This window comes from Pseudophryne corroboree, chromosome 11, assembly GCF_028390025.1.
Source record: "Pseudophryne corroboree isolate aPseCor3 chromosome 11, aPseCor3.hap2, whole genome shotgun sequence".
Taxonomy (NCBI): Eukaryota; Metazoa; Chordata; class Amphibia; order Anura; family Myobatrachidae; genus Pseudophryne; species Pseudophryne corroboree.
The window spans coordinates 203,837,104-203,862,588 of NC_086454.1; the positions used below are offsets into that span (position 1 = coordinate 203,837,104).

The 25,485-nt window shown below is 44.3% G+C and overlaps 1 protein-coding gene across 1 annotated transcript in view; it reads left to right on the forward strand.

Moving 5' to 3' along the window:
• Window positions 1-1,354: 1,354 nt before the first annotated feature.
• The window catches only part of LOC134969333 (C-signal-like), a 398,632-nt gene continuing 374,501 nt past the window's right edge, over window positions 1,355-25,485 (forward strand). The window contains exon 1 of the mRNA XM_063945239.1: window positions 1,355-1,581. Coding sequence (XP_063801309.1) covers window positions 1,435-1,581 — 147 coding nt within the window. The 5' untranslated portion in view covers window positions 1,355-1,434. The remainder of the gene's footprint in view (window positions 1,582-25,485) is intronic.

Sequence of the window (25,485 nt, forward strand, 5' to 3'; positions counted from 1 at the left end):
GGGCAATGTAACTGGCACTGTGGGCCATTTTCCGTGGCCACACCCATTCTGGAGCGTAGCCACACCCCTTCTGGTGTGTGGCCACGCCCATTTTTCGGAGGCGCGCGCACATGCTTCTTTTGGTGTGTTTTTTTTTTGTTGGGGGGCGCCATTTTCCATCTTGCCCTGGGCTCCGAAAACCGTAGTTACACCTCTGGTGCCACTCCTGGATGGGCCAGGTGTTTGTGTCAGCCATTTACAGTAGGTCGCTTAGCTTAGCAATCCAGCGACCTTGGTGCACCTATTTTTTTTTTCTTTGCATCATGTGCTGTTAGGGGACTATTTTTTAAATCTGCCATCCTGTCTGACACTGCAGTGCCACTCCTAGATGGGCCAGGTGTTGGGTGTCGGCCACTTGGGTCGCTTAGCTTAGTCACACAGCGACCTGCAAATTTTAGGACTAAAAATAATATTGTGAGGTGTGAGGTATTCAGAATAGACTGGAAATGAGTGGAAATTATGGTTATTGAGGTTAATAATACTATGGGATCAAAATGACCCCCAAATTCTATGATTTAAGCTGTTTTTGAGGGTTTTTTATAAAAAACACCCGAATCCAAAACGCACCCGAATCCGACAAAAAAATTTCAAGGAGGTTTTGCCAAAACGCGTCCGAACCCAAAACACGTCCGCGGAACCGAATCCAAAACCAAAACACAAAACCCGAAAAATGTCCGGTGCACATCACTAATTCATACATTTCCTGGGCTGGTTTTCCATCCCAATCCACCCCTGGATATCTCTACTGTACAGGATGGACATCAATAGTCAATGGTATACTGTACATCTGGGATCAGTACGAGATCCCGGCGGTCAGAAGACTGACGCCTGGAGCCCGACAGCCAGGATTCCAGCGGCAGCGCAGCTGTGCTCTCCATGCTTCGGGCCCAGTGGTGATCTTTGCCACAGGTTCTATTACTCTCCGGGTGGTGGCGTGGACCACCACCCAAGAGGGGTAACTAGCAGGCGGTGGGGACTCAGCTAGTGTCAGGATTGTGGCGTTGGTATCCTGACCGCCGGGGGACTGAGAGGCGGTAAATTGACTGCCTCCCATACATCTACAGTACTGTGTGTTTTATTTATGATGTTAGTGTTTTTCCTACCATGATTTATATATTTATCTGATATTTTCAAGTTTTAATTTACTTGCTAATATTTCCATAAAAATATTAATAAAGTAGCATTTTTACGGTTAAACATTTTCAAGATTTCAATGTATACTTATTTACAAGTAACCTTTCAAATCTTTTAAAATGCATATGCTGCTCTGTCCCTTTAATAGGGGAGGAGGAAAGGAGAGGAGACTGTAACCAGTATAACCATAGGTGTACCTTTACCCTACTGTAGCTCTGCAGAGACTGCAGTCTGTGTGGTGATCACATTGTAACGCTCACCATGGCAGACATGAAGATTTGCAGTGTCCTTGTAACTGGATCTAACCGTGGCATCGGGCTGGAGCTGATTAAGAAATTCACAAGCCAGTCAAAACCTCCAGAGAAAATCTTTGCAACATGCAGAGACCCAGATAGTTCCCGGGCAGAGGTAAAGAGAGTTGTCAGTGTATTAGATTCAGCGTGTGTAAAACTGTGAGCACATCATCATCTTGGCAAGCAGTGAATTGTATAATAAATGTGGCTTTTATTTTCCACCTTATCGTGTTATAGTTCGTTACCAGGTAGAGTGACTGATTCCCAGATCTAGAACTTTAAACTTTGGGTCATATATTATAGAAGAGACAGTTTTATAACATTAGTTATGGGAGGGGTTTAACTGAGAGCTTGCTTGACTGCTGCTTGCTGGAACTCTGTAGGATTTCTCTCAGCCAGGTGCATGCTTGCCGACTTTTCAAAATGCATTTCAGGGAGATTGTGAAAGTAACACCTATCAGTGCGGACGTGTACTGCTACATCTGAGAGGCGTGTCATGAAAATGACTTACATCCAAATGTAAATGAGCCCCAAAGTTAGTAAGATCTACTTGTTGAAGAAAAGACACTGATATTTTGCAGAATTTGTTTGTGTATTGTGTTTTACAAGAGCTTCCATATACTGTAAATGGCCACGAGAAACTTTATTTAAAATCCATGTAGCCATAGGGATCATTGTGTCTTATACCCAGTACAGGGAAATGGCACTGATGTTTAGAGATGGCTACTGACTCACTGTCTCAACACAGTGACTCGAATCATCAGGAAGTGTGAATGATTCGAGTCACTCACTGTTTAATGAGTTGAGACAGCTGCAGCAGTAGCCTCTCTCAGCCAGAGGGAGGAAACTCAGTGTGTCCTTCAGTCAGTGTCTTCTGCTGTGTGTCTTTAGCTGTGATTGGCCAGAGGCAGCCTGGAGGGTGTTATACCAAGTGACACCCAGTAGGAGGGGGGAGGGAGCAGTCACGACTCACCAGTCAGTGAGTGCTGTGCTGCTGTGCCTGAGTCATGTCATGAATCATGATTCATCCTGAGTCTGCCAGTGAGTTGAGACAGTTGTACACTGTGTAGACTCAGTGACTCAGTGGATGGATCTGATTCATGCAGCATAAGCCTGCAGGAGGTGGAGCCCCTGTGGTACAGTGTTCTCAGCTCAGTGTTGTCAACTCACTATTCCTGCTCAATGTGATTGTGGGGGGCAAACTCCCTGGAGGCTAGATAGTGGATAATATAATAAATCCAAGCCCACCTAAAAAAAAGCCCACCTAAAATCATCCAATTAGCAAAGTATGCAAAGTTAAAAAAAAATGTTTTTATTTGGTTTAGTGACAGACGGAATGATGTGTTTCATGGCTGTTAAGCTTTCTCTCCTCAGCCAGAAGTAATGTGCATATTCTGTAACTAGTATGCAATAAGTGCTTATTAATAATATATCAACATAACAGTGAATCTATGTTAATATATTATTAACAATTAGTGCATAAGCAGCTGCCTCCCCCAGATACACTGCACAATCACTGCAGCTGAATAACTCCGAGTCCAGCACTGATCTGCCAGCACTGGCAACTCACTGATTCATGTGCAGTCTCTGCAATACATTCCAATACAAATGAGTCATGACTCATGTGCCGAGACACTGACTCGAGACACTTTACTGAACTGAGTCATGTGTCTCAGCTCAGTTCAGTGAATCACTTTGCCCATGACTACTGATGTTCCCATTTGAATGTATGTATCTGTGATTTATTTCCCCCCAAGAATGTAACAACTGCACAATGGGGTTAAGGTGCAATCAAGATAGATTGCTGGACTATTCAGGGAGTCAGGGAGATTTGTTTCTATTTCAGGGAGTCTCCTGCAGAATGAGAGAGCGTAGGCAAGTATGCTGGGCCAGGTGTGATGATCTATACTTGCAGGTGTAAGCACACTGTGGCACCTCAGTTGCTTGTAGAACTATGCATCTCAGCATGCCCTGCAACAGTTTTTCTGTGAGGGCATGTTATAAAACTGTGGCAGAGCATGGTGGATGTTTTATTCAACAGCAGTTGGAGTGCCACCAGGGCCGCAACTAGGATTTTCGGCACCCAGGGCAAGGCAATAATTTAGCCCCCCCCCCCCCACACACACACACCAAAAAGAAATAAAAATAAAATAGATAATAAAATAAATAAAAAATAACAATAATCAAAAAAATTCAAACTACGCCACACAGTGGTGCAAGTTTATTCTCATTACGCTGCACAGTAGTCATACTTGCCTACCTGACCCTCTCCATGAGGAAGAAAATGCTCTGTTCCTGGACTTTTCTGGTAATTTATGATTGCCATCACCTGTGGTGAGCTAGTTAATTGATAAGAAAGGTGTTTCACCACAGGTGATGGCAATCATACATTACCAGGAAAGTCCAGGAACAGAGCATTTTCTCCCTCATGGAGAGGGTCAGGTAGGCAAGTATGACAGTAGTACCCCCCACAGGGGAGAGAGGGGGAGGGGTGACAGAAATGGGAGAGAGGAAAGAAATGGATGAGGGCAAAGAGACAGAAAATATTACAAACATCCTTCAGACTGCCAGTAATATACACACAGTATATATATATATATATATATATATAACACATATTGCCCACTTGCCTCAGCCCCACAGTGAGAGATAAGATGATTTTGTTGCCGGCTGTCTTCTCCCTCTTCTCTACAGATGCTGCATGCCACTGGCTGTCTGCTGTACAGGAAGGCGCTGGAAAGGCAGCCAGGCAGGTGGATTGACAGTAGAGGTTGCCGGACTGTCAGGCAGGGGGAGGCTTTGCCGGGTGGACAGGGAGAGAGAGGCTCAGGCGGGCAGTCAGGGAAAGGGAGGCTCTGGCGGGCGGTCAGGGAGAGAGAAGCTTTGCCACGTGGACAGTGAGATGGAGGCTCTGGTGGGAGGTCAAACAGATGGAGGCGCTGGAGGTGACAGGTGCTGATGTGCAGCGGCGCGGGACTGTGACGGCGCTGTTAACATGACTGCCCAACGCGCGGCTCCATAACTATTTAATAGGCCAGTTGCCTTGACTACGAGAGATCGCGGCGGGAGTAGTAGAGTAGCAGCTGGTCGAGGGAGCTGGACACGGTTCTCGGCGCCCCCTCAAACCCAGCGCCTGGGGCACGTGACCCCTTAGCGCCCCCCCCCCTAGTTACGGCCATGGTGCCACATGGTTGACACTCCCGGCCCCCCGGAAGAGCAGGCAAGTCTCCCGATTTCAGGGGTCCCCCCTGCCCGTCCCCCCACTTAGTGTGTAAAGTGGGCGGCCCGGGCAGTCGATGACGCAATTCTTGCTGAATCGCGTAATCATAGCCACTCCCCCTGCAGTGTAATGCCGGTGATCGTGGCATTACAGAGCGGGGGGCATGGCTTAAAGTATGTGACACTATAACCCTGTCCCGCCCCCATCCCGCCTCCGGTCCACCCCCTCCTCACGTCACAGCCCTCCCCTGCCCCCCTGCTGAGTCGACCTGGCTGCTCTCTCCCGCAGAGAGCAGCCAGAATGTCGGTAAGTATGCTCTATCATAGCATGGAGGTTGTAATATTTGCTCATGTAATTATGAAAACAGCATATCTCCCAACATGACCCTCTCCAGGAGGGACAAAATGCTCTGCTCCTGGACTTTTCTCTTAATCTGTGATTGCCGGCACCTGTGTTGAACAGGTTAATGGATAAGAAAGGTGTTTCAGCACAGGTGATGGCAATCATAAATTAAGAGGGAAGTCCGGGAGCAGAGCATTCTGGCCATCCTGGAGAGGGTCATGTTGAGAGATACTGTATGAAAAAGCTGTTTTTAACAATTAAATGTATATAGATGTAAGTGCAATAGTAATGACTAAACCTCAACCTGTGGAATAGCTGGTTGCTTCCAAATTAAGCACTGACTCTTTGTTGAGAGTTCAAATAATGAATCTGAAACATGCCTTGTTGTGTTCTGGAGCAAATTATTAACTTTATAGGTGACAACCTAATGGGTTGCCTATGGAACAAACCGCATTTTTTTTCTCTCTACTACTTTTTTTCTCTGTTTGTGCAATTGCAGTGGCTTAACTCTAGGTAAGCACTACCTGCAAAATAATACGCTCTTAAACTACTAGGAATCTTGAAATTCCAAAATATGAATTCAAGAACATACATGTTTTTTTTCAGGGCTGAGTGGGTTTGATTCCCAAGGAAACTACCCCCCCCAGCTCAGGATTTCCCGCTTACTGGGATCCCAAAACAAGGCAAAGTCCTCATCCCACTGTCGGATTCTCGTGGATTTTGGATTCTATATAAGTCCCCGATCAGCGCCATCTTCGTGTGCATCTCCAGTACTGTGTCTGGCATGGCGTGGGGCGGGTGCTCTGTCTGCTATATCTGAAAGGGATGCTTCTGTATCTGAAAGGTGTGCTCTCTCTGTGCTGTATCTGAAAAAGGGGTGTGCTGTCTGCCTGCTGTATCTGAAAGGGGTGATCTGTCTGTCCATCCAGGGGCTCTGCCCCAGTGTAAAATTAAAATAAAAGCTAAAAAGAAAAAGCCTATAATTATAAGAAGAAAAAAAAAATCTGTTTGTACTGTACCCCAGTGTACTATACAATTTTTATTTTATTTTAATAAGTACTGTGACACTGCCAGGCAGACCACAGTATATTATTTCCTGTTCATAAACATATTGTGCAATGCTGTCTGTGAAGTCACCCGCAGTGTGTAATTATTAGAGATGTGCGGTGGGCACTTTTCGTGTTATTGTTTTGGTTCTGGTTCTATGCTTGTGTTTTGGATCTGGATTGGTTTTGCCAAAACCACCCTTTCGTGTTTTGTTTTTGGATTTGGATATGGATGATTTTTGAAAAAAACATAAAAACAGCTAAAATCACGGATTTGGGGGTAATTTTGATCCTACGGTATTATCAGAGGCGTCGCCGGGTGTGGGGTGACACCCGGTGCGCACCCCTGATCTCCTGCCAAGATCGCAGCAACAAGGGGGCGTGGTCCTACACTTAGGGAGCGTGGCTTCACGGGGATCCTGAAATCGTCACTCTGGGGGCGTGCCCAGCATTTCCGGAGACGCTGGGCTTCCCTCAAAGACAGTCTCCGTGCGCTGTCGGCTCCTCTTCTATGACAGGAGCCGGGTGCTGTAGGAGACTTTCTCACTGCAGCACCTGGTTCCTGTCACTGCGGAGGAGCTGACATTTGGTGTCACCACCTCCAGGTGTCACGACCGGGTGCGGGCCGCACCCGCCTTGTGATGCCACTGAGTATTATTAACCTCAATAACATTCATTTCCAGTCTATTCTGGACACCTCACAATATTGTTTTTAGGCCAAAAGGTTGCACTGAGGTGGCTGGATGATTAAGCTAAGCAACACAAGTGTTCGGCACAAACACCTGGCCCGGCACAAACACCTGGCCCATCTAGGAGTGGAACTGCAGTGGCAGATAGGGGGGCAGATTTAAAAGATAGGCCCCAGGCAGCACATCATGCAAAGAAGATAAAGAGGTGCAATGAGGTAGCTGTATGACTAAGCTAAGCGACACAAGTGTGCGGCACAAACAACAAGGGGCGTGCTGGAATTTGCCCAGATGTAATACACGTACAATATTGGTGGCACAGGAGAGCATACCACTAAACCACACACACACACGGCAAAGCCTGTAAAGTTAACTTGGATAATAATAACTCTTTTATTTGGCGCTATTATAATAATATGCAGCACAGGCGAGCGTACCCCAAATTACAGTATTTGCAGCTGCGTTTAGCCCTTATTCCAGTGGTTTAAACCTTTGTACAGCACGTGGTGCATATTTAACCACCATTGTCTCCACAAGTAGCACCATGGTATCTTAATCTGGTCCTATCATGTCATCCCCATATTTTTTAAACCAAGGGGTATATTTACTAAAGGTTGATTTTGGTCAATGTTGGTAGATTTCAGATCAATTTTAAGATCGATTTTAATCGATGTTAAAACACACATATACTAGAAGATGATTTTTGACATTAATTTTGAAATGGTAGTAAATTTGTGTTTTAACACTGGAGGTCTACAATTGATTAAGATCGATCATAAAATGATCTAAAATCCATCAAAATTAATCAAAATCAATGTTTAGTAAATTTACCCCAGGGCCAGTCCAAGAGCCCAGAGCTGGTTCTTAGAATACAGGGGGACCTCAAACATGTTTTTTCCCGTGTACATTTTTAACCAGGACTGGCTTAAAGAGCACAGGACTGGTTATGCTTGTGGGTGGAGGGGACCCCATGCCTCTTTTTTTTTTTTTTTCTATTTTCTTTTATACTTTAAACACATTTTAACAGAGAAACACTGCACTGATCTCACTGATCTGTGCATGCTTCTCTGAATTTGCTACTGAGGGGGATGTTTATTTGAAAAGTGCATTTTGATCCAAATTTTAACAATTTTCAGGTACAGTATGTTTGCAGAAATGAGTATAGGTAAATTCCCATGTTTCATTGTTGCCTATGGAAATTTACATCCAAATTTGGCTGATGGTGTATTTGATGGTAGTTCCATTTCCACCTGTGTTTTAGATTTCTATTTGAACTACTCCCATGTTTGTTCTTTAGTAAATTTCTGTGATTGAATAAATTCCCAAACACTCCTGCGTTTGCCAACTCGGCAGACACGGACTTTAGTAAATGTTCCCCCTACACAGCATTTATTAATAAAATAAAGACAACTTGAAGCAAAATATATTTTAAAAATGTATTAAGTTTCTATCAAGTAAAATTTAGCTCTGCATAACCCAGTCACCCTTTTTGTCACCCTAAATCTGGGAAATTACATTTTTCCCAGCCGGTGAAGAACGTACTTGTACTTTGATGCTGTGTGTACATTCATGATAAGAGACAGAAAAAACGGAAGACAGAAAAAGAGTGGGCGTTAGCAACAGGAAGACAGGGAGAGAATAGAGTGAAACAAAAGGAAAGGAGGGTTAAAGACAAATGGAACAATATATAACAACAAGCAGCAGCGCTGCACACCAAGCCAAAGGATATCAAAAAATCAATGATTAAAACATCCAGTGACCAATGTCAGTATAAAATTATATGTTTTAATCATAGTTGCCGTCATTCTGGCTGCTCTCCCTGGGAGAGAGCGTCAAGGTCGGATCAGCGCGCGGGGGTGGGGGGGTGGGGGTGGACGACTGCAGAGCTATGACGTGTCAAGGGGGTGGAGTGGAGGTGGAATGGGGGCATGGTTACCACAAACGCATCATTATAGCAACGCCCTCCATTCTGTAATGCAGATATTACCTCAGATTTTCGGGAGCCTCCCTGCAATTCCGGGAGAGTAGGCAAGTATGATTTTAATTATCCCTGTAGGCCGAGTTATTCAGTAAAAACAATTGTACAAAATATAAAGTAATAAGCAAAAAAATATTCATGCATATAAAATCTGTGAAACTGCACAATAGTAATTACAAAAAGAAATGTTATCATTTCACACTAACCATAAATTGTAATAAAAAGTCCCACACTTGGGCAACAATAATATGATGTAGGTAAGCCAACAAATCTGCTAGTCACTAATGAAGACCAAATAATTAGAGTTGATGAATTTGCCGTATAGAAAGTGCCCATACTGCAACAGTTCCAATTAGTGATGAGCGGGTTCGGTTCCTCGGAAACCGAACTCCCCCGAACTTCACACTTTTTACACGGGTCCGAGGCATACTCGGATTCTCCCGTATGGCTCGGTTAACCCGAGCGCGCACGAACTTCATCATCCCGCTGTCGGATTCTCGCGAGATTCGGATTCTATATAAGCAGCCGCGCGTCGCCGCCATTTTCACTCGTGCATTGGAAATGTTAGGGAGAGGACGTGGCTGGCGTCCTCTCCGTTTATTCATTGTTGATGCAAATATTTGTGCTTGCTTAAGTTATATCTTAATTGTGGGGACTGGGGAGCAGCTGTATATTAATATAGGAGGAGTACAGTGCAGAGTTTTGCTGACAGTGACCACCAGTTTTATCCGTTCTCTGCCTGAAAAAAATGCTCCTTATCTGTGCTCAGTGTGCTGCATATATCTTTGCTCACACTGCTTAATTGTGGGGACTGGGGAGCAGCTGTATTATATAGCAGGAGTACAGTGCAGAGTTTTGCTGACAGTGACCACCAGTATACGTTGTCTGCCTGAAAAACACTCCATATCTGTGCTCAGTGTGCTGCTTTATTGTGGGGACTGGGGACCACCAGTATAATATTGTATAGGAGGAGTACAGTGCAGAGTTATGCTGACCAGTGACCACCAGTATACGTTGTCTGCCTGAAAAACACTCCATATCTGTGCTGCATTGTAGACAGTATATAGTAGGAGTACAGTGCATAATTTTGCTGACCACCAGTATATAATATATAGGAGTACGGTACAGAAGGCCACTGCTGTACCTACCTCTGTGTCGTCAAGTATACTATCCATCCATACCTGTGGTGCATTTAAGTTTTGCCCAGTTTGCTGACCACCAGTATATAATATATAGCAGTACGGTACAGTAGGCCACTGCTGTACCTACCTCTGTGTCGTCAAGTATACTATCCATCCATACCTGTGGTGCATTTAAGTTTTGCACAGTTTGCTGACCACCAGTATATAATATATAGCAGTACGGTACAGTAGGCCACTGCTGTACCTACTTCTGTGTCGTCAAGTATACTATCCATCCATACCTGCGGTGCATTTAAGTTTTGCCCAGTTTGCTGACCACCAGTATATAATATATAGCAGTACGGTACAGTAGGCCACTGCTGTACCTACCTCTGTGTCGTCAAGTATACTATCCATCCATACCTGTGGTGCATTTAAGTTTTGCACAGTTTGCTGACCACCAGTATATAATATATAGCAGTACGGTACAGTAGGCCACTGCTGTACCTACCTCTGTGTCGTCAAGTATACTATCCATCCATACCTGTGGTGCATTTAAGTTTTGCACAGTTTGCTGACCACCAGTATATAATATATAGCAGTACGGTACAGTAGGCCACTGCTGTACCTACCTCTGTGTCATCAAGTATACTATCCATCCATACCTGTGGTGCATTTCAGTTTTGCACAGTTTGCTGACCACCAGTATATAATATATAGCATTACGGTACAGTAGGCCACTGCTGTACCTACCTCTGTGTCTTCAAGTATACTATCCATCCATACCTGTGGTGCATTTCAGTTTTGCATAGTTTGCTGACCACCAGTATATAATATATAGCATTACGGTACAGTAGGCCACTGCTGTACCTACCTCTGTGTCGTCAAGTATACTATCCATCCATACCTGTGGTGCATTTCAGTTTTGCACAGTTTGCTGACCACCAGTATATAATATATAGCATTACGGTACAGTAGGCCACTGCTGTACCTCCCTCTGTGTCGTCAAGTATACTATCCATCCATACCTGTGGTGCATTTCAGTTGTGCGCAGTATATATAGTAGTAGGCCATTGCTATTGATACTGGCATATAATTCCACACATTAAGAAATGGGAAAGATCAAGATCCACTTCCACCTCGTGCTGAAGCTGCTGCCACTAGTCATGGCCGAGACTATGAAATGCCATCAACGTCGTCTGCCAAGGCCGATGCCCAATGTCATAGTAGAGAGCATGTAAAATCCAAAAAACAAAAGTTCAGTAAAATGACCCAAAAATCAAAATTGAAAGCGTCTGATGAGAAGCGTAAACTTGCCAATATGCCATTTACGACACGGAGTGGCAAGGAACGACTGAGGCCCTGGCCTATGTTCATGGCTAGTGGTTCAGATTCACATGAGGATGGAAGCACTCATCCTCTCGCTAAAAAAAATGAAAAGACTTAAGCTGGCAAAAGCACAGCAAAGAACTGTGCGTTCTTCTAAATCACAAATCCCCAAGGAGAGTCCAATTGTGTCGGTTGCGATGCCTGACCTTCCCAACACTGGATGGGAAGAGCTTGCGCCTTCCACCATTTGCACGCCCCCTGCAAGTGCTGGAAGGAGCACCCGCAGTCCAGTTCCTGGTAGTCAAATTGAAGATGTCACTGTTGAAGTACACCAGGTTGAGGATATGGGTGTTGCTGGCGCTGAGGAGGAAATTGACAAGGAGGATTCTGATGGTGAGGTGGTTTGTTTAAGTCAGGCACCCGGGGAGACACCTGTTGTCCGTGGGAGGAATATGGCCATTGACATGCCTGGTCAAAATACAAAAAAAAATCAGCTCTTCGGTGTGGAATTATTTCAACACAAATGCGGACAACAGGTGTCATCTCCAGAGAAGAACGTAAATTCCTACTCCCCACATTCCCAGTCACACCCACTTTTTACTTTCTTCCCAAGATTCACAAATCCCTCACTTCACCCCCAGGGAGACCTATTATTTCAGGAATTAATTCACTTACCTCTAATCTTTCATACTACATAGATCATTTTTTGCAACCACGGGTTTCCACACTGAGGTCGCATCTGAGGGACACGACGGATTTTCTTAATAAAATCCAAAAGATACCTTGGAAACAAAGCTATGCTTTCCTGACACTGGATGTCAAAGCACTTTATACACACATCCCACATTGCAAGGGTGTTGAAACCATTTGTCGATCTTTATCCTTGGATGAAGACCTCAGTGTGGAACATAAACAATTTTTACTGGATTGTATCTCCTTCATTCTTCATCACAATTATTTTTTATTTATGGACACTTATTATTTACAGACCATGGGGACGGCCATGGGGACCAGGTTCGCGCCCAGTTACGCAAATCTCTACATGGGCGATTTTGAGGATCGCCACTTGTGGAGTGGCGGATGGGGCGGGAGCCTGGTCTTCTATGGCCGTTATATAGACGACCTTTTTATTATTTGGGATGGGGATTTATCTTCAGCACAAGATTTAGTATCATCACTAAATTCTAATTCTTATAATTTATCATTCACTTTCACATATAGTCAGGAACACGTTGATTTTCTGGACGTGACCCTCAGAGCAGTGGAGGACAAAATAATTACCTCAAATTATGTCAAATTGGTCAATACCAATTCTTATCTACATTACAAAAGTGCCCATTATGCACCCTGGAAAAGGAACATACCCAAGGGGCAGCTAATGAGGCTACGACGTAACTGCACGGAGATAGAGACTTTCCGTGCACAAGCAACTGATATGATGGATTCCTTTAGATCAAGAGAGTACCCTGATAATATTTTAGAACAAGCTTTAGAAGAAGTATTAAATATGGATAGAAGAGACCTTTTAGAAAAAAATGTTCATCTTAAAGCCTCTAAAGATTCTGCTCAAAAAATAGAAGAAAGACAGTGTGCCTTTATCAGTAAATTCAATAGATGCTCGGGTCAAATTAAAACAATTATTTCTCGTAATTATAAAGTATTGAAACAAGATACAATCCTTGGAAAACTACTACCTAATAAAATTCAAGTAATCTACAAGAAAAATAGGACTCTTAAAACTATTTTAGCACCAAGCCACCTTAAAGCGAATAAAATGAATACCAAACCTACTGGCCAAGGGTGGTTAGTACAAAAACCATGTGGCTTCTTTAGATGTGGCAAGACAAGATGCACTATGTGTTCCTATATACCTAGAAAAATAACATCAATACAATTACCCCAGAATAATGAAGAGTTCATTTTAAAATCCTTTATGAACTGCGACTCCAAATTTGTTGTATATCTCTTGAGCTGTGGGTGTGGTTTACGTTACGTAGGAAGGACTACGAGATCTCTCCATACCCGATTTATGGAACATCGACGAAATATTATAAAAAATTGTACCACACACAGCGTATCACGTCATTTCAATGAAATACATTCTAATGATCCAAGTAGTCTAACCATAGTCTCATTAGAATCAATTGCCCCCACAGCCAGAGGTGGTGATCGTTACAACAAACTGTGCACAAGAGAGGTATATTGGATGTTAAAATGCAATTCACTATACCCTGATGGCCTAAATGAGGCGATTGAATTGAACTCAGTAATTTAGATGAAACTACCTCTGTCTAACTAAATGCGATGTATTCCTTCTCAATTCCTCTTCCCTCCCCCTTCCTCTACATTATACCTTTATCTATGTGGTATTTCATAAATATTATTATTCCAAGATATTTATCCTGTTTTTATTGCTTATTATTATTTTTTATTACTTATACTTTTTATTATATTCTATTTATTCTCTAATATAAAATTTCTCCTTTTAATATAGACTATACTATTCTCAACATATAAAGGAGGAAATATGTCTGTATTAATTTGTTTTTTAATACCTTCCTTTAGTGTATTAACCTGATTGAATGTACCTCTGTGAAAATACACTATGTAGATGGGACCACTTAGATGATCTCTTCTATCGTGGGCTCTGGGGCTGAGGCGCATGCGCCGACCGGAGCTCAACCGCGCCGTTGCTATGCCACAAGCCGCGTTGCCATGGTGTGACGTCCACGGGCCGATCACGTGATATACACATATCGGCGCCGCAGGTGGAGTGCACGTCACATCAGGACGCCGGTCATGCGTCAAATGACGCGGATCGACGCCACACACCACGTGTCAAGGGGCGCGGCTGTGGGTGTATGCATATGACGCTGTCTTTGCCTGGTGCTGGCGCCGGCGCTTCCGCCCTACCTACCCAGACTCCAAATCGAATGGTCATCTGACCTATCTATCCCAATGAGCTGTAGGAACACGGTCATGTGATAAATAGAAATCACATGATCGGATATATGCGGTTTATATCAGAATAAATATAGTAGATTATTACATCTCTCAGTTCTCGTTTTTGACTAAATATGTAAGCATCCACATGTGAGACCAAACCATAGGCTAATGTGCTATAGATTTTTATATTTCTTTTGGACGGTTAGGTAGTTGGATTAATTAATTCACAGATGTCTGTAATTTTACTAATTGTCTAAGGTATATAAAGAGCCTTGGGTCAGGCTCTATCATTCACTCCTGAGGAAGCTGGCAGTTAACACCAGCGAAACGCGTTGAGACGACATTATTGACATTTTCACTAAACTTCCCCTTTCCAAAAATTGGTGAACTTTTCTTTACAACTTACCCGGACGGCACTAATTGGACTCTCCACCTTGGACCCTAACATCTATGGTGAGACTGGAAAAATCCCTATCTGCACGAGAAAGCTTGCACGGTGTGCTTAAAAAAGGGACTTAGCAAAGCTGCTACTCACCTACAACTATATCTGTGGACCATAATTGGAGAGAATCCTAGCCTGGGGTATGATATACTTCTCCTAAGGGGACTAGTGAATGTCTTGTGACCCATAAATTAAGATGATGATTTTTTATACCAGACAACTTATATGTTTTTAGATAAAAATTCTATTAAATTTGTATATTAATTCAACCTAAAACCTACCGTCCTTTTATATTTATTTATTTATTAATATTTTCTAACTCTTAGATTATTACTGGAGGGATATACCCTTGTTTACAACAGAGCGCAGGTGTTTTTCTGTTTTTTTCTGTGACCCGGGGAGACACCTGTTGTCCGTGGGACGAATATGGCCATTGACATGCCTGGTCAAAATACAAAAAAAATCAGCTCTTCGGTGTGGAATGATTTCAACACAAATGCGGACAACAGGTGTCAATCCGTGTGTTGCCTTTGTCAAGCAGTAATAAGTAGGGGTAAGGACGTTAACCACCTAGGAACATCCTCCCTTGTACGTCACCTGGACCGCATTCATCAGAAGTCAGTGACAAGTTCAAAAACTTTGGGTGACAGTGGAAGGAGTACATTGACAACTAAATCCCTTCCTCTTGTAACCAAGCTCCTGCAAACCACACCTCCAACTTCCTCAGTGTCAATTTCCTCCTTACCCAGGAAAGCCAATAGTCCTGCAGGCCATGTCACTGGCAAGTCTGACGAGTCCTCTCCTGCCTGGGATTCCTCCGATGCATCCTTGAGTGTAACGCCTACTGCTGCTGGCGCTGCTGTTGTTGCTGCTGGGAGTCGATCGGCATCCGAGAGGGGAAGTCGGAAGACCACTTGTACTACTTCCAGTAAGCAATTGACTGTCCAACAGTCCTTTGTGAGGAAGATGAAATATCACAGCAGTCATCCTGCTGCAAAGCGGATAACTCAGGCCTTGACAGCCTGGGCGGTGAGAAACGTGGTTCCGGTATCCACCGTTAATTCAGAGGCAACTAGAGACTGGATTGAGGTACTGTGTCCCCGGTACCAAATACCATCTAGGTTCCTTTTCTCTAGGCAGGCGATACCGAAAATGTACACAGACCTCAGAAAAAGAGTCACCAGTGTCCTAAAAAATGCAGTTGTACCCAATGTCCACTTAACCACGGACATGTGGACAAGTGGAGCAGGGCAGACTCAGGACTATATGACTGTGACAGCCCACTGGGTAGATGTATTGCCTCCTGCAGCAAGAACAGCAGCGGCAGCACCAGTAGCAGCATCTCGCAAACGCCAACTCGTTCCTAGGCAGGCTACGCTTTGTATCACCGCTTTCCAGAAGAGGCACACAGCTGACAACCTCTTACGGAAACTGAGGAACATCATCGCAGAATGGCTTACCCCAATTGGACTCTCCTGGGGATTTGTGACATCGGACAATGCCACCAATATTGTGCGTGCATTACATCTGGGCAAATTCCAGCACGTCCCATGTTTTGCACATACATTGAATTTGGTGGTGCAGAATTATTTAAAAAACGACAGGAGCGTGCAAGAGATGCTGTTGGTGGCCCGAAGAATTGCGGGCCACTTTCGGCATTCAGCCACCGCGTGCCGAAGACTGGAGCACCACCAAACATTCCTGAACCTGCCCTGCCATCATCTGAAGCAAGAGGTGGTAACGAGGTGGAATTCAACCCTCTATATGCTTCAGAGGATGGAGGAGCAGCAAAAGGCCATTCAAGCCTATACATCTGCCCACGATATAGGCAAAGGAGGGGGAATGCACCTGACTCAAGCGCAGTGGAGAATGATTTCAACGTTGTGCAAGGTTCTGCAACCCTTTGAACTTGCCACACGTGAAGTCAGTTCAGACACAGCAAACCTGAGTCAGGTCATTCCCCTCATCAGGCTTTTGCAGAAGAAGCTGGATACATTGAAGGAGGAGCTAAAACAGCGATTCCGCTAGGCGTGTGGGACTTGTGGATGGAACCCTTAATTCGCTTAACCAGGATTCACGGGTGGTCAATCTGTTGAAATCAGAGCACTACATTTTGGCCACCGTGCTCGATCCTAGATTTAAAACCGCTGGCGGTGATGCAGGGCAGTCTGGAGCGAGTGCTGACATCTGTTCTGGACTGAAGGACCTGCCAACGATTACTGACATGTCGTCTACTGTCACTGCATATGATTCTCTCACCATTGAAAGAATGGTGGAAGATTATAGGAGTGACCGCATCCAAGTAGGCACGTCAGACAGTCCGTACGTATACTGGCAGGAAAAAGAGGCAATTTGGAGGCCCTTGCACAAACTGGCTTTATTCTACCTAAGTTGCCCTCCCTCAAGTGTGTACTCCGAAAGAGTGTTTAGTGCAGCCGCTCACCTTGTCAGCAATCGGCGTACGAGGTTACTTCCAGAAAATGGGGAGAAGATGATGTTCATCAAAATGAATTATAATCAATTCCTCCGTGGAGACATTTACCAGCAGCAATTTCCTCCAGAAAGTACACAGGGACCTGAGATGGTGGATTTCAGTGGGGACGAATTAATAATCTGTGAGGAGGGGGATGTACACAGTGAAAGGGGTGAGGAATCGGAGGATGATGATGAGGTGGACATCTTGCCTCTAGAGCCAGTTTGTGCAAGGAGAGATTGATTGCTTTTTTTGGTGGGGGCCCAAACCAACCAGTCATTTCAGTCACAGTCGTGTGGCAGACCCTGTCGCTGAAATGATGGGTTCGTTAAAGTGTGCATGTCCTGTTTACACAACATAAGGGTGGGTGGGAGGGCCCAAGGACAATTCCATCTTGCACCTCTTTTTTCTTTCATTTTTCTTTGCATCATGTGCTGTTTGGGGACAATTTTTTTGAAGTGCCATCCTGCCTGACACTACAGTGCCACTCCTAGATGGGCCAGGTGTTTGTGTCGGCCACTTGTGTCGCTTAGCTTAGTCACACAGCGACCTTGGTGCGCCTCTTTTTTTCTGTGCATCATGTGCTGTTTGGGGACTATTTTTTTGAAGTGCCATCCTGCCAGACACTGCAGTGCCACTCCTAGATGGGCCAGGTGTTTGTGTCGGCCACTTGTGTCGCTTAGCTTAGTCACACAGCGACCTTGGTGCGCCTCTTTTTTTCTTTGCATCATGTGCTGTTTGGGGACTTTTTTTGAAGTGCCATCCTGCCTGACACTGCAGTGCCACTCCTAGATGGGCCAGGTGTTTGTGTCGGCCACTTGTGTCGCTTAGCTCAGCCATCCAGCGACCTCTGTGCAAATTTTAGGACTAAAAATAATATTGTGAGGTGTTCAGAATAGACTGAAAATGAGTGTAAATTATGGTTATTGAGGTTAATAATACTATGGGATCAAAATTACCCCCAAATTCTTTGATTTAAGCTGTTTTTGAGGGTTTTTTGTAAAAAAAAACACCCGAATCCAAAACACACCCGAATCCGACAAAAAAATTTCAGGGAGGTTTTGCCAAAACGCGTCCGAATCCAAAACACGTCCGCGGAACCGAATCCAAAACCAAAACACAAAACCCGAAAAATGTCCGGTACACATCACTAGTTCCAATCAATTGTGCATAAGGGTGAGTACTCACATCTCCAGATCGGTAGTGCATAGGAGTGTTCCTATAAGTGGTAATTTTGAGGATGCTGTTAGTTATACAATAAAGGATATGTCTTAATATCATGCTTGCCTGCACTAGATATAGACTCCGAAAACAGCCTTGAAATAAACCCCTTCAGCTACTTGGTGGAACACACCCCTGATGAAATTTGAATGTGTGAAGAAACATGTTAGGAGTCCCCCCTACCTGAGTGCTGGGGATCCATTAACTGCGAATCACCATACCATTCATTTATTTACACTGCCAGCCCGGTGAATTCTGTTATCTAGTCCTTAAGCACTCCTTAGCCACAACTATCGACCCTCACCTGAGTTGTCCACTGTGTGGTCTACTTTCAGAAGTGTGAATGTGGATCTGCTGTCCAATGGCTAACCTACACTGTATAATTTAACTGTTTCGAGGAGCAGCTTCTTCGGGGATGGTAGCAGGTCTGTCGTATACAGAAGAAATTTGCATTTGAACAGCTTGACCTGGAACAAGATGTGGAAGATGACATGCTGATCGGTCATTACGTCATTTGTTAGACAGCTGTTTTGAGGTAAGTACAGTACTGTTTGTACTTGTGTATGTACTTGCTATTGCAGTTGTTGCTTTGTGACAAGAATGAAAGTCTTGGTGTGGTGAGACTATACCGCTGGACAGGTAAATCATCATATGGTGTGTTTCCTAAGTTAAGCAATGTTACAAAGATCTGTGATTTCATTAGTGATGTGCACCGGAAATCTTTCGGGTTTTGGTTTTGGATTCGGTTCCGCAGCCGTGTTTTGGATTCGGACGCGTTTTGTCAAAACCTCCCTGAAATTTTTTTGTCGGATTCGGGTGTGTTTTGGATTCAGGTGTTTTTTTTTACAAAAAACCCTCAAAAACAGCTTAAATCATAGAATTTGGGGGTCATTTTGATCCCATAGTATTATTAACCTCAATAACCATAATTTACACTCATTTTCAGTCTATTCTGAACACCTCACAATATTATTTTTAGTCCTAAAATTTGCACCGAGGTCGCTGGATGGCTAAGCTAAGCGACACAAGTGTCCGACACAAACACCTGGCCCATCTAGGAGTGGGAAAAGCTTTTTTTGGGACCGCACTAGTCTGCAGTAAATTATTAATGCCCTCTGAAAAACTGATTTATGACGCTAAATTGCTTATGGATACAGCAACCTTGTGCATGTGGATGGATAATCCTTTTGCAAATATACGTTGCTATCAGTGGTGCTCCCAAGAGTCAGAGAGGTATCAACTAAGAAAAACCAACAATAGAAAGTTGGAAAGTAGACTATTGTGTGGGAGCACTCTAGTTCAGAGGAATAGGTGTATATTAATCAATTCTGATAAAATATAACTTTATTTATTCAAAAAAGTGATTATAGGAGTGAATTGTACGTGAATAGTATAGCTACGCGAAAATATAACACTATGTTAAGAATAATTCATGTGGTTTTCAATACCACAATAAGAACTGGAAATCCAAATCTTAGGGCTAGTGGATTTACTATAATCACAGTAACGCCTTTGTGTAATATATGACCATTATTTATTCTACAGCAATCCTATTCAGGATTATTTTGACGTAGAGGATTAAATCATAGGTCATACAGAACCGAATGCCAATTGGTATTATTGGGGATCACTCTAGATCGGGCAGAAGAATTTTATGCAGTACCAGGGTGTTCCAAGGTGCTCTCCCATCCGAGTACTGACCCGGCCCTCCACTGCTTGGCTTCCAAGATCAGACGAGATTGGGCATCGCCAGCGGGGTATGTCCGCAATTATTTAATCTGCCCGTTCAGTCAATCCCAATACCCGTATCGCCCAAATTATATATCCAAAGCGATCTGGATCAATTGTGTGTTCAGTATCTATATTTATCTTATGCCCATGAAAAAGGAGTGAAATTATAGAAAAATCCAAATAATGATAATGGGACAATTATCATGTGCAATAATTATATGCAGGGATGTCCACTGTGCAATTTAACAAAATTACGATAAGGACAATTATCATATGCAAAAAATCCTATGCAAGGGCGTCCACTTGCATAGCCAGGATAAAGTGGTGATATATAGTGAGGCAACAATTATAGCAATCCCGTTGCTGTCATAATTGTGGTGTACTGGTTTATGTGTTCAGCATCAGTAATGCAGTACATATAGCCTCTAATAATTTATATCACACACACCGATCCAAATTCTCACTATATATGAGCCTCTAAAGCCTGAACATACATTTGCAAGAAAATTCTTACAATGTGTCAGAGAGGCTATAATGAGAGAGAGAGCAGATAAACAGCTGAGAGTGTTATTCAATAACCATAGCAGACAGTAATGTACATAAGGATAATCAAATAGCAATCTGCTGCAAAAATGAAAGCTATACCACAGCTTGAGAATTCTTTGTACAATAATCTGCCATTGGGCCTTTGATGCCACTTATGAATATACCAATTTACTCCCAAAACCTGTTGGGTACCACACAGCTCTAGCACCTCTTGGAGCAACCAGAATATGCACATGCACTATACTATTCAGATAGTTATAGGACTTAACCTATCCGTGATAAGCACATAGAGGCATTGTGTGAAAAAAATTACTCACATAATATCAATTTCTCCAGCGAAAAACTGTTAGATGTCTATGTATATATCCCCACACACAGGCAACATCTCAGTGCATTAAATTTAAAGCGGATTAATACCCTAGTATGGCTGTAATAAATATGCTGAGAAGTTTTTAGATGTAAGGTATGTGTTCATACGATACCAATACCAATCCTGCTGTAGGAGCTGTCTGTAGCCGATTACCGCTGGTAAATCCTACTGGTAAATGGCTCCGGAGGTGCAATGGAAATGAAGCCGTATACTGACTTCAGTGTGGAGGGTGTGGAGAAGTTGTCAGCTGTTTCCTTAACGCTGCTGACTCTGATCCGCGTGCAGCCGCTGCTCTCCAAGATAGTGCAGCGTGTAGTCACGGTGTGTCTCCCGGCTCTCGACGGCTTACCGCCGTTGCCTGGGTAACCGTCCCTGAGTTCCGGTTGTTGTGATCACGTGTGCGCACCACGTGACCGCAGGGTAGAGTGACGTACGTTTCGCAGTGTAGCTTGATCACAGAACGTAGTGTGAGCAGTAGGAGTTTCTTATTTATGGACGGTACTGAATGCTCATTGGATGTTGAGTTGTGATGGACACTTTACTGTGCCTATCATTGGATCTATTGAAACATTGGTTGACGTAAAGGGAAAACATAATAATCTGCACGCTAATATGTATCCATTTGATGGCGCATTATTAATACAATGATATTGTTCTTGTATAAGCCTGTTAGATAGTTAATAGGGATTTGAGATTGTTGTAATATTAATTGTAGTAATAAAACCTGGTACACAAATCTCAGTATCCAAAATGAATAAATAAATAAGTAAATAAGTAAATAAATCAGGCCTGGCCAACCTGTGGCTCTCCAGCTGTTGTAAAACTACAAGTGCCATCATGCTTTGCCACAGTTTTGCTATTAAGGAATGCTAAAACCATGGCAGGGCATGCTGGGATGTGTAGTTTTACAACATCTGGAGAGCCACAGGTTGGCCAGGCCTGAAATAAATAAATGGTAGGATTACATTTTAATTAGCATAAGGGTGATATAGAAATAACTATGTGCGTGTCAGTGTGCATATCTATATAATAAAGTGAATGGCAGCGTGGTATATCCTCAACGTGCTTAAATACGAATTAAATAGTTTTTATGGTAATTCTATTAATGGGGAGTGTGATAATGAGATATGAGATTTATGTATTTTTAATAGAACAGTGAGAGGGAAGAAACAATAATAGAAAAGGTGCCTATAGGAATATATGTTTTTTTAGGAAAAAGAGAAAGGAAAAAACATATTATGATGGGGGGGGGGGGGGGGGGTTTGGGGGAGGGGGGGAAAGGAAAGGGGTTATTTTGTTGTTGTTTTTTTTGTGTTTTTTGGAGGGAAAATGGAAAGATAAAAAGAGGGGGGGGGGAAGCGGGAAAAGAAAGGGGGATGGGGTTTGGGGGGGGGGAAAGGAGGATAATAAAAAAAGGGGGTGGGGGGGGGGGTTTGGGGGGGGGAGTGGCACTGCAGTGTCAGACAGGGTGGCACTTCAAAAAAATTGTCCCCAAACAGCACATGATGCAAAGAAAAAAAGAGGCGCACCAAGGTCGCTGTGTGACTAAGCTAAGCGACACAAGTGGCCGACACAAACACCTGGCCCATCTAGGAGTGGCACTGCAGTGTCAGGCAGGATGGTACTTCAAAAAAATAGTCCCCAAACAGCACATGATGCAAAGAAAAAAAGAGGCGCACCAAGGTCGCTGTGTGACTAAGCTAAGCGACACAAGTGGCCGACACAAACACCTGGCCCATCTAGGAGTGGCACTGCAGTTTTCTAGTGAGAGGATGAGTGCTTCCATCCTCATGTGAATCTGAACCACTAGCCATGAACATAGGCCAGGGCCTCAGCCGTTCCTTGCCACTCCGTGTCGTAAATGGCATATTGGCAAGTTTACGCTTCTCATCAGACGCTTTCAATTTTGATTTTTGGGTCATTTTACTGAACTTTTGTTTTTTGGATTTTACATGCTCTCTACTATGACATTGGGCATCGGCCTTGGCAGACGACGTTGATGGCATTTCATCGTCTCGGCCATGACTAGTGGCAGCAGCTTCAGCACGAGGTGGAAGTGGATCTTGATCTTTCCCTATTTTAACCTCCACATTTCTCTGACGTCCTAGTGGATGCTGGGACTCCGTAAGGACCATGGGGATATAGCGGCTCCGCAGGAGACAGGGCACAAAATAAAAGCTTAAGGATCAGGTGGTGTGCACTGGCTCCTCCCCCTATGACCCTCCTCCAAGCCTCAGTTAGATTTTTGTGCCCGGCCGAGAAGGGTGCAATCTAGGTGGCTCTCCTGAGCTGCTTAGAATAAAAGTTTAGTTAGGTTTTTTTATTTTCAGTGAGTCCTGCTGGCAACAGGCTCACTGCATCGTGGGACTAAGGGGAGAAGAAACGGACTCACCTGAGTGCAGAGTGGATCGGGTTTCTTAGGCTACTGGACACTAGCTCCAGAGGGACGATCACAGGTTCAGCCTGGATGGGTCACCGGAGCCGCGCCGCCGTCCCCCTTACAGAGCCAGAAGAGACGAAGAGGTCCGGTGAAATCGGCGGCAGAAGACATCCTGTCTTCAGACTAAGGTAGCGCACAGCACCGCAGCTGTGCGCCATTGCTCTCAGCACACTTCACACTCCGGTCACTGAGGGTGCAGGGCGCTGGGGGGGAGCGCCCTGAGACGCAATATAACAGAATACCTTAGGTGGCAAAACAGAATACATCACATATAGCTCCTGGGCTATATGGATGTATTTTAATCCCCTGCCATTTTACACAAAAAAGCGGGAGATAAGGACGTCGTGAAGGGGCGGAGCCTATCTCCTCAGCACACAAGCGCCATTTTCCCTCACAGCTCCGCTGGAAGGACGGCTCCCTGACTCTCCCTTGCAGTCCTGCTTCAGAATCAGGGTAAAAAAGAGAAGGGGGGGCATTGTTGGCAGCAAATAACAATAATTAACAGCAGCTATAAGGGAATAACACTTATATAAGGTTATCCCTGTATATATATATAGCGCTGGGTGTGTGCTGGCAGACTCTCCCTCTGTCTCTCCAAAGGGCTAAGTGGGGTCCTGTCCTCTATCAGAGCATTCCCGGTGTGTGTGTGCTGTGTGTCGGTACGCGTGTGTCGACATGTATGAGGAGGAAAATTATGTGGAGGCGGAGCAGTTGCCTGCGTTGGTGATGTCACCCCCTAGGGAGTCGACACCTGACTGGATGATTGTATTTAAACAATTAAGTGATAATGTCAGCAATTTGCAAAAAACTGTTGACGACATGAGACAGCCGGCAAATCAGTTAGTGCCTGTCCAGGCGTCTCAGACACCGTCAGGGGCGCTAAAACGCCCGTTACCTCAGTGGGTCGACACAGACCCTGACACAGATACTGAGTCTAGTGTCGACGGTGACGAGACAAACGTAATGTCCAGTAGGGCCACACGTTACATGATCACGGCAATGAAAGAGGCATTGAACCTTTCTGACACTACAAGTACCACAAAGAAGGGTATTATGTGGGGTGAGAAAAAACTACCAATATTTTTTCCTGAGTCAGAGGAAATAAATGAGGTGTGTGAAAAAGCGTGGGTTTCTCCCGATAAAAAACAGCTAATTTCTAAAAAATTATTAGCATTATATCCTTTCCCGCCAGAGGTTAGGGCGCGTTGGGAAACACCCCCTAGGGTAGATAAGGCGCTCACACGTTTATCTAAACAAGTAGCGTTACCGTCTCCTGATACGGCTACCCTCAAAGAACCAGCTGATAGAAGGCTGGAAAATATCCTAAAAAGTATATACACACATACTGGTGTTATACTGCGACCAGCAATCGCCTCAGCCTGGATGTGCAGTGCTGGAGTCGCATGGTCGGATTCCCTGACTGAGAATATTGATACCCTGGATAGGGACAATATTTTGTTAACTATAGAACATTTAAAGGATGCATTATTATATATGCGTGATGCACAGAGGGATATTTCCACCCTGGCATCAAGAGTAAGTGCTATGTCCATCTCTGCCAGAAGAGCGTTGTGGACGCGACAGTGGTCAGGGGATGCGGATTCCAAACGGCACATGGAAGTATTGCCGTATAAAGGGGAGGAGTTATTTGGGGCTGGTCTATCGGACCTGGTGGCCACGGCAACGGCTGGAAAATCCACCTTTTTACCCCAGGTCACTCCACATCAGCAGAAAAAGACACCGTCTTTTCAATCTCAGTCCTTTCGTTCCCATAAGTACAAGCGAGCAAAAGGCCACTCCTTTCTGCCCCGGGGCAGAGGAAGAGGAAAAAGACTGCACCATGCAGCCGCTTCCCAAGAGCAGAAGCCCTCCCCTGCTTCTGCCAAGTCTTCAGCATGACGCTGGGGCTTTACAAGCAGACTCAGATATGGTGGGGGCCCGTCTCAAAAATTTCAACGCGCAGTGGGCTCACTCGCAAGTGGATCCCTGGATTCTACAGGTAGTATCGCAGGGGTACAAACAGGAATTCGAGGCGTTTCCCCCTCATCGTTTCCAGAAGTCTGCTTTACCAAAGTCTCCCTCCGACAGGGAGGCAGTTCTAGAAGCCATTCACAAGCTGTATTCCCAG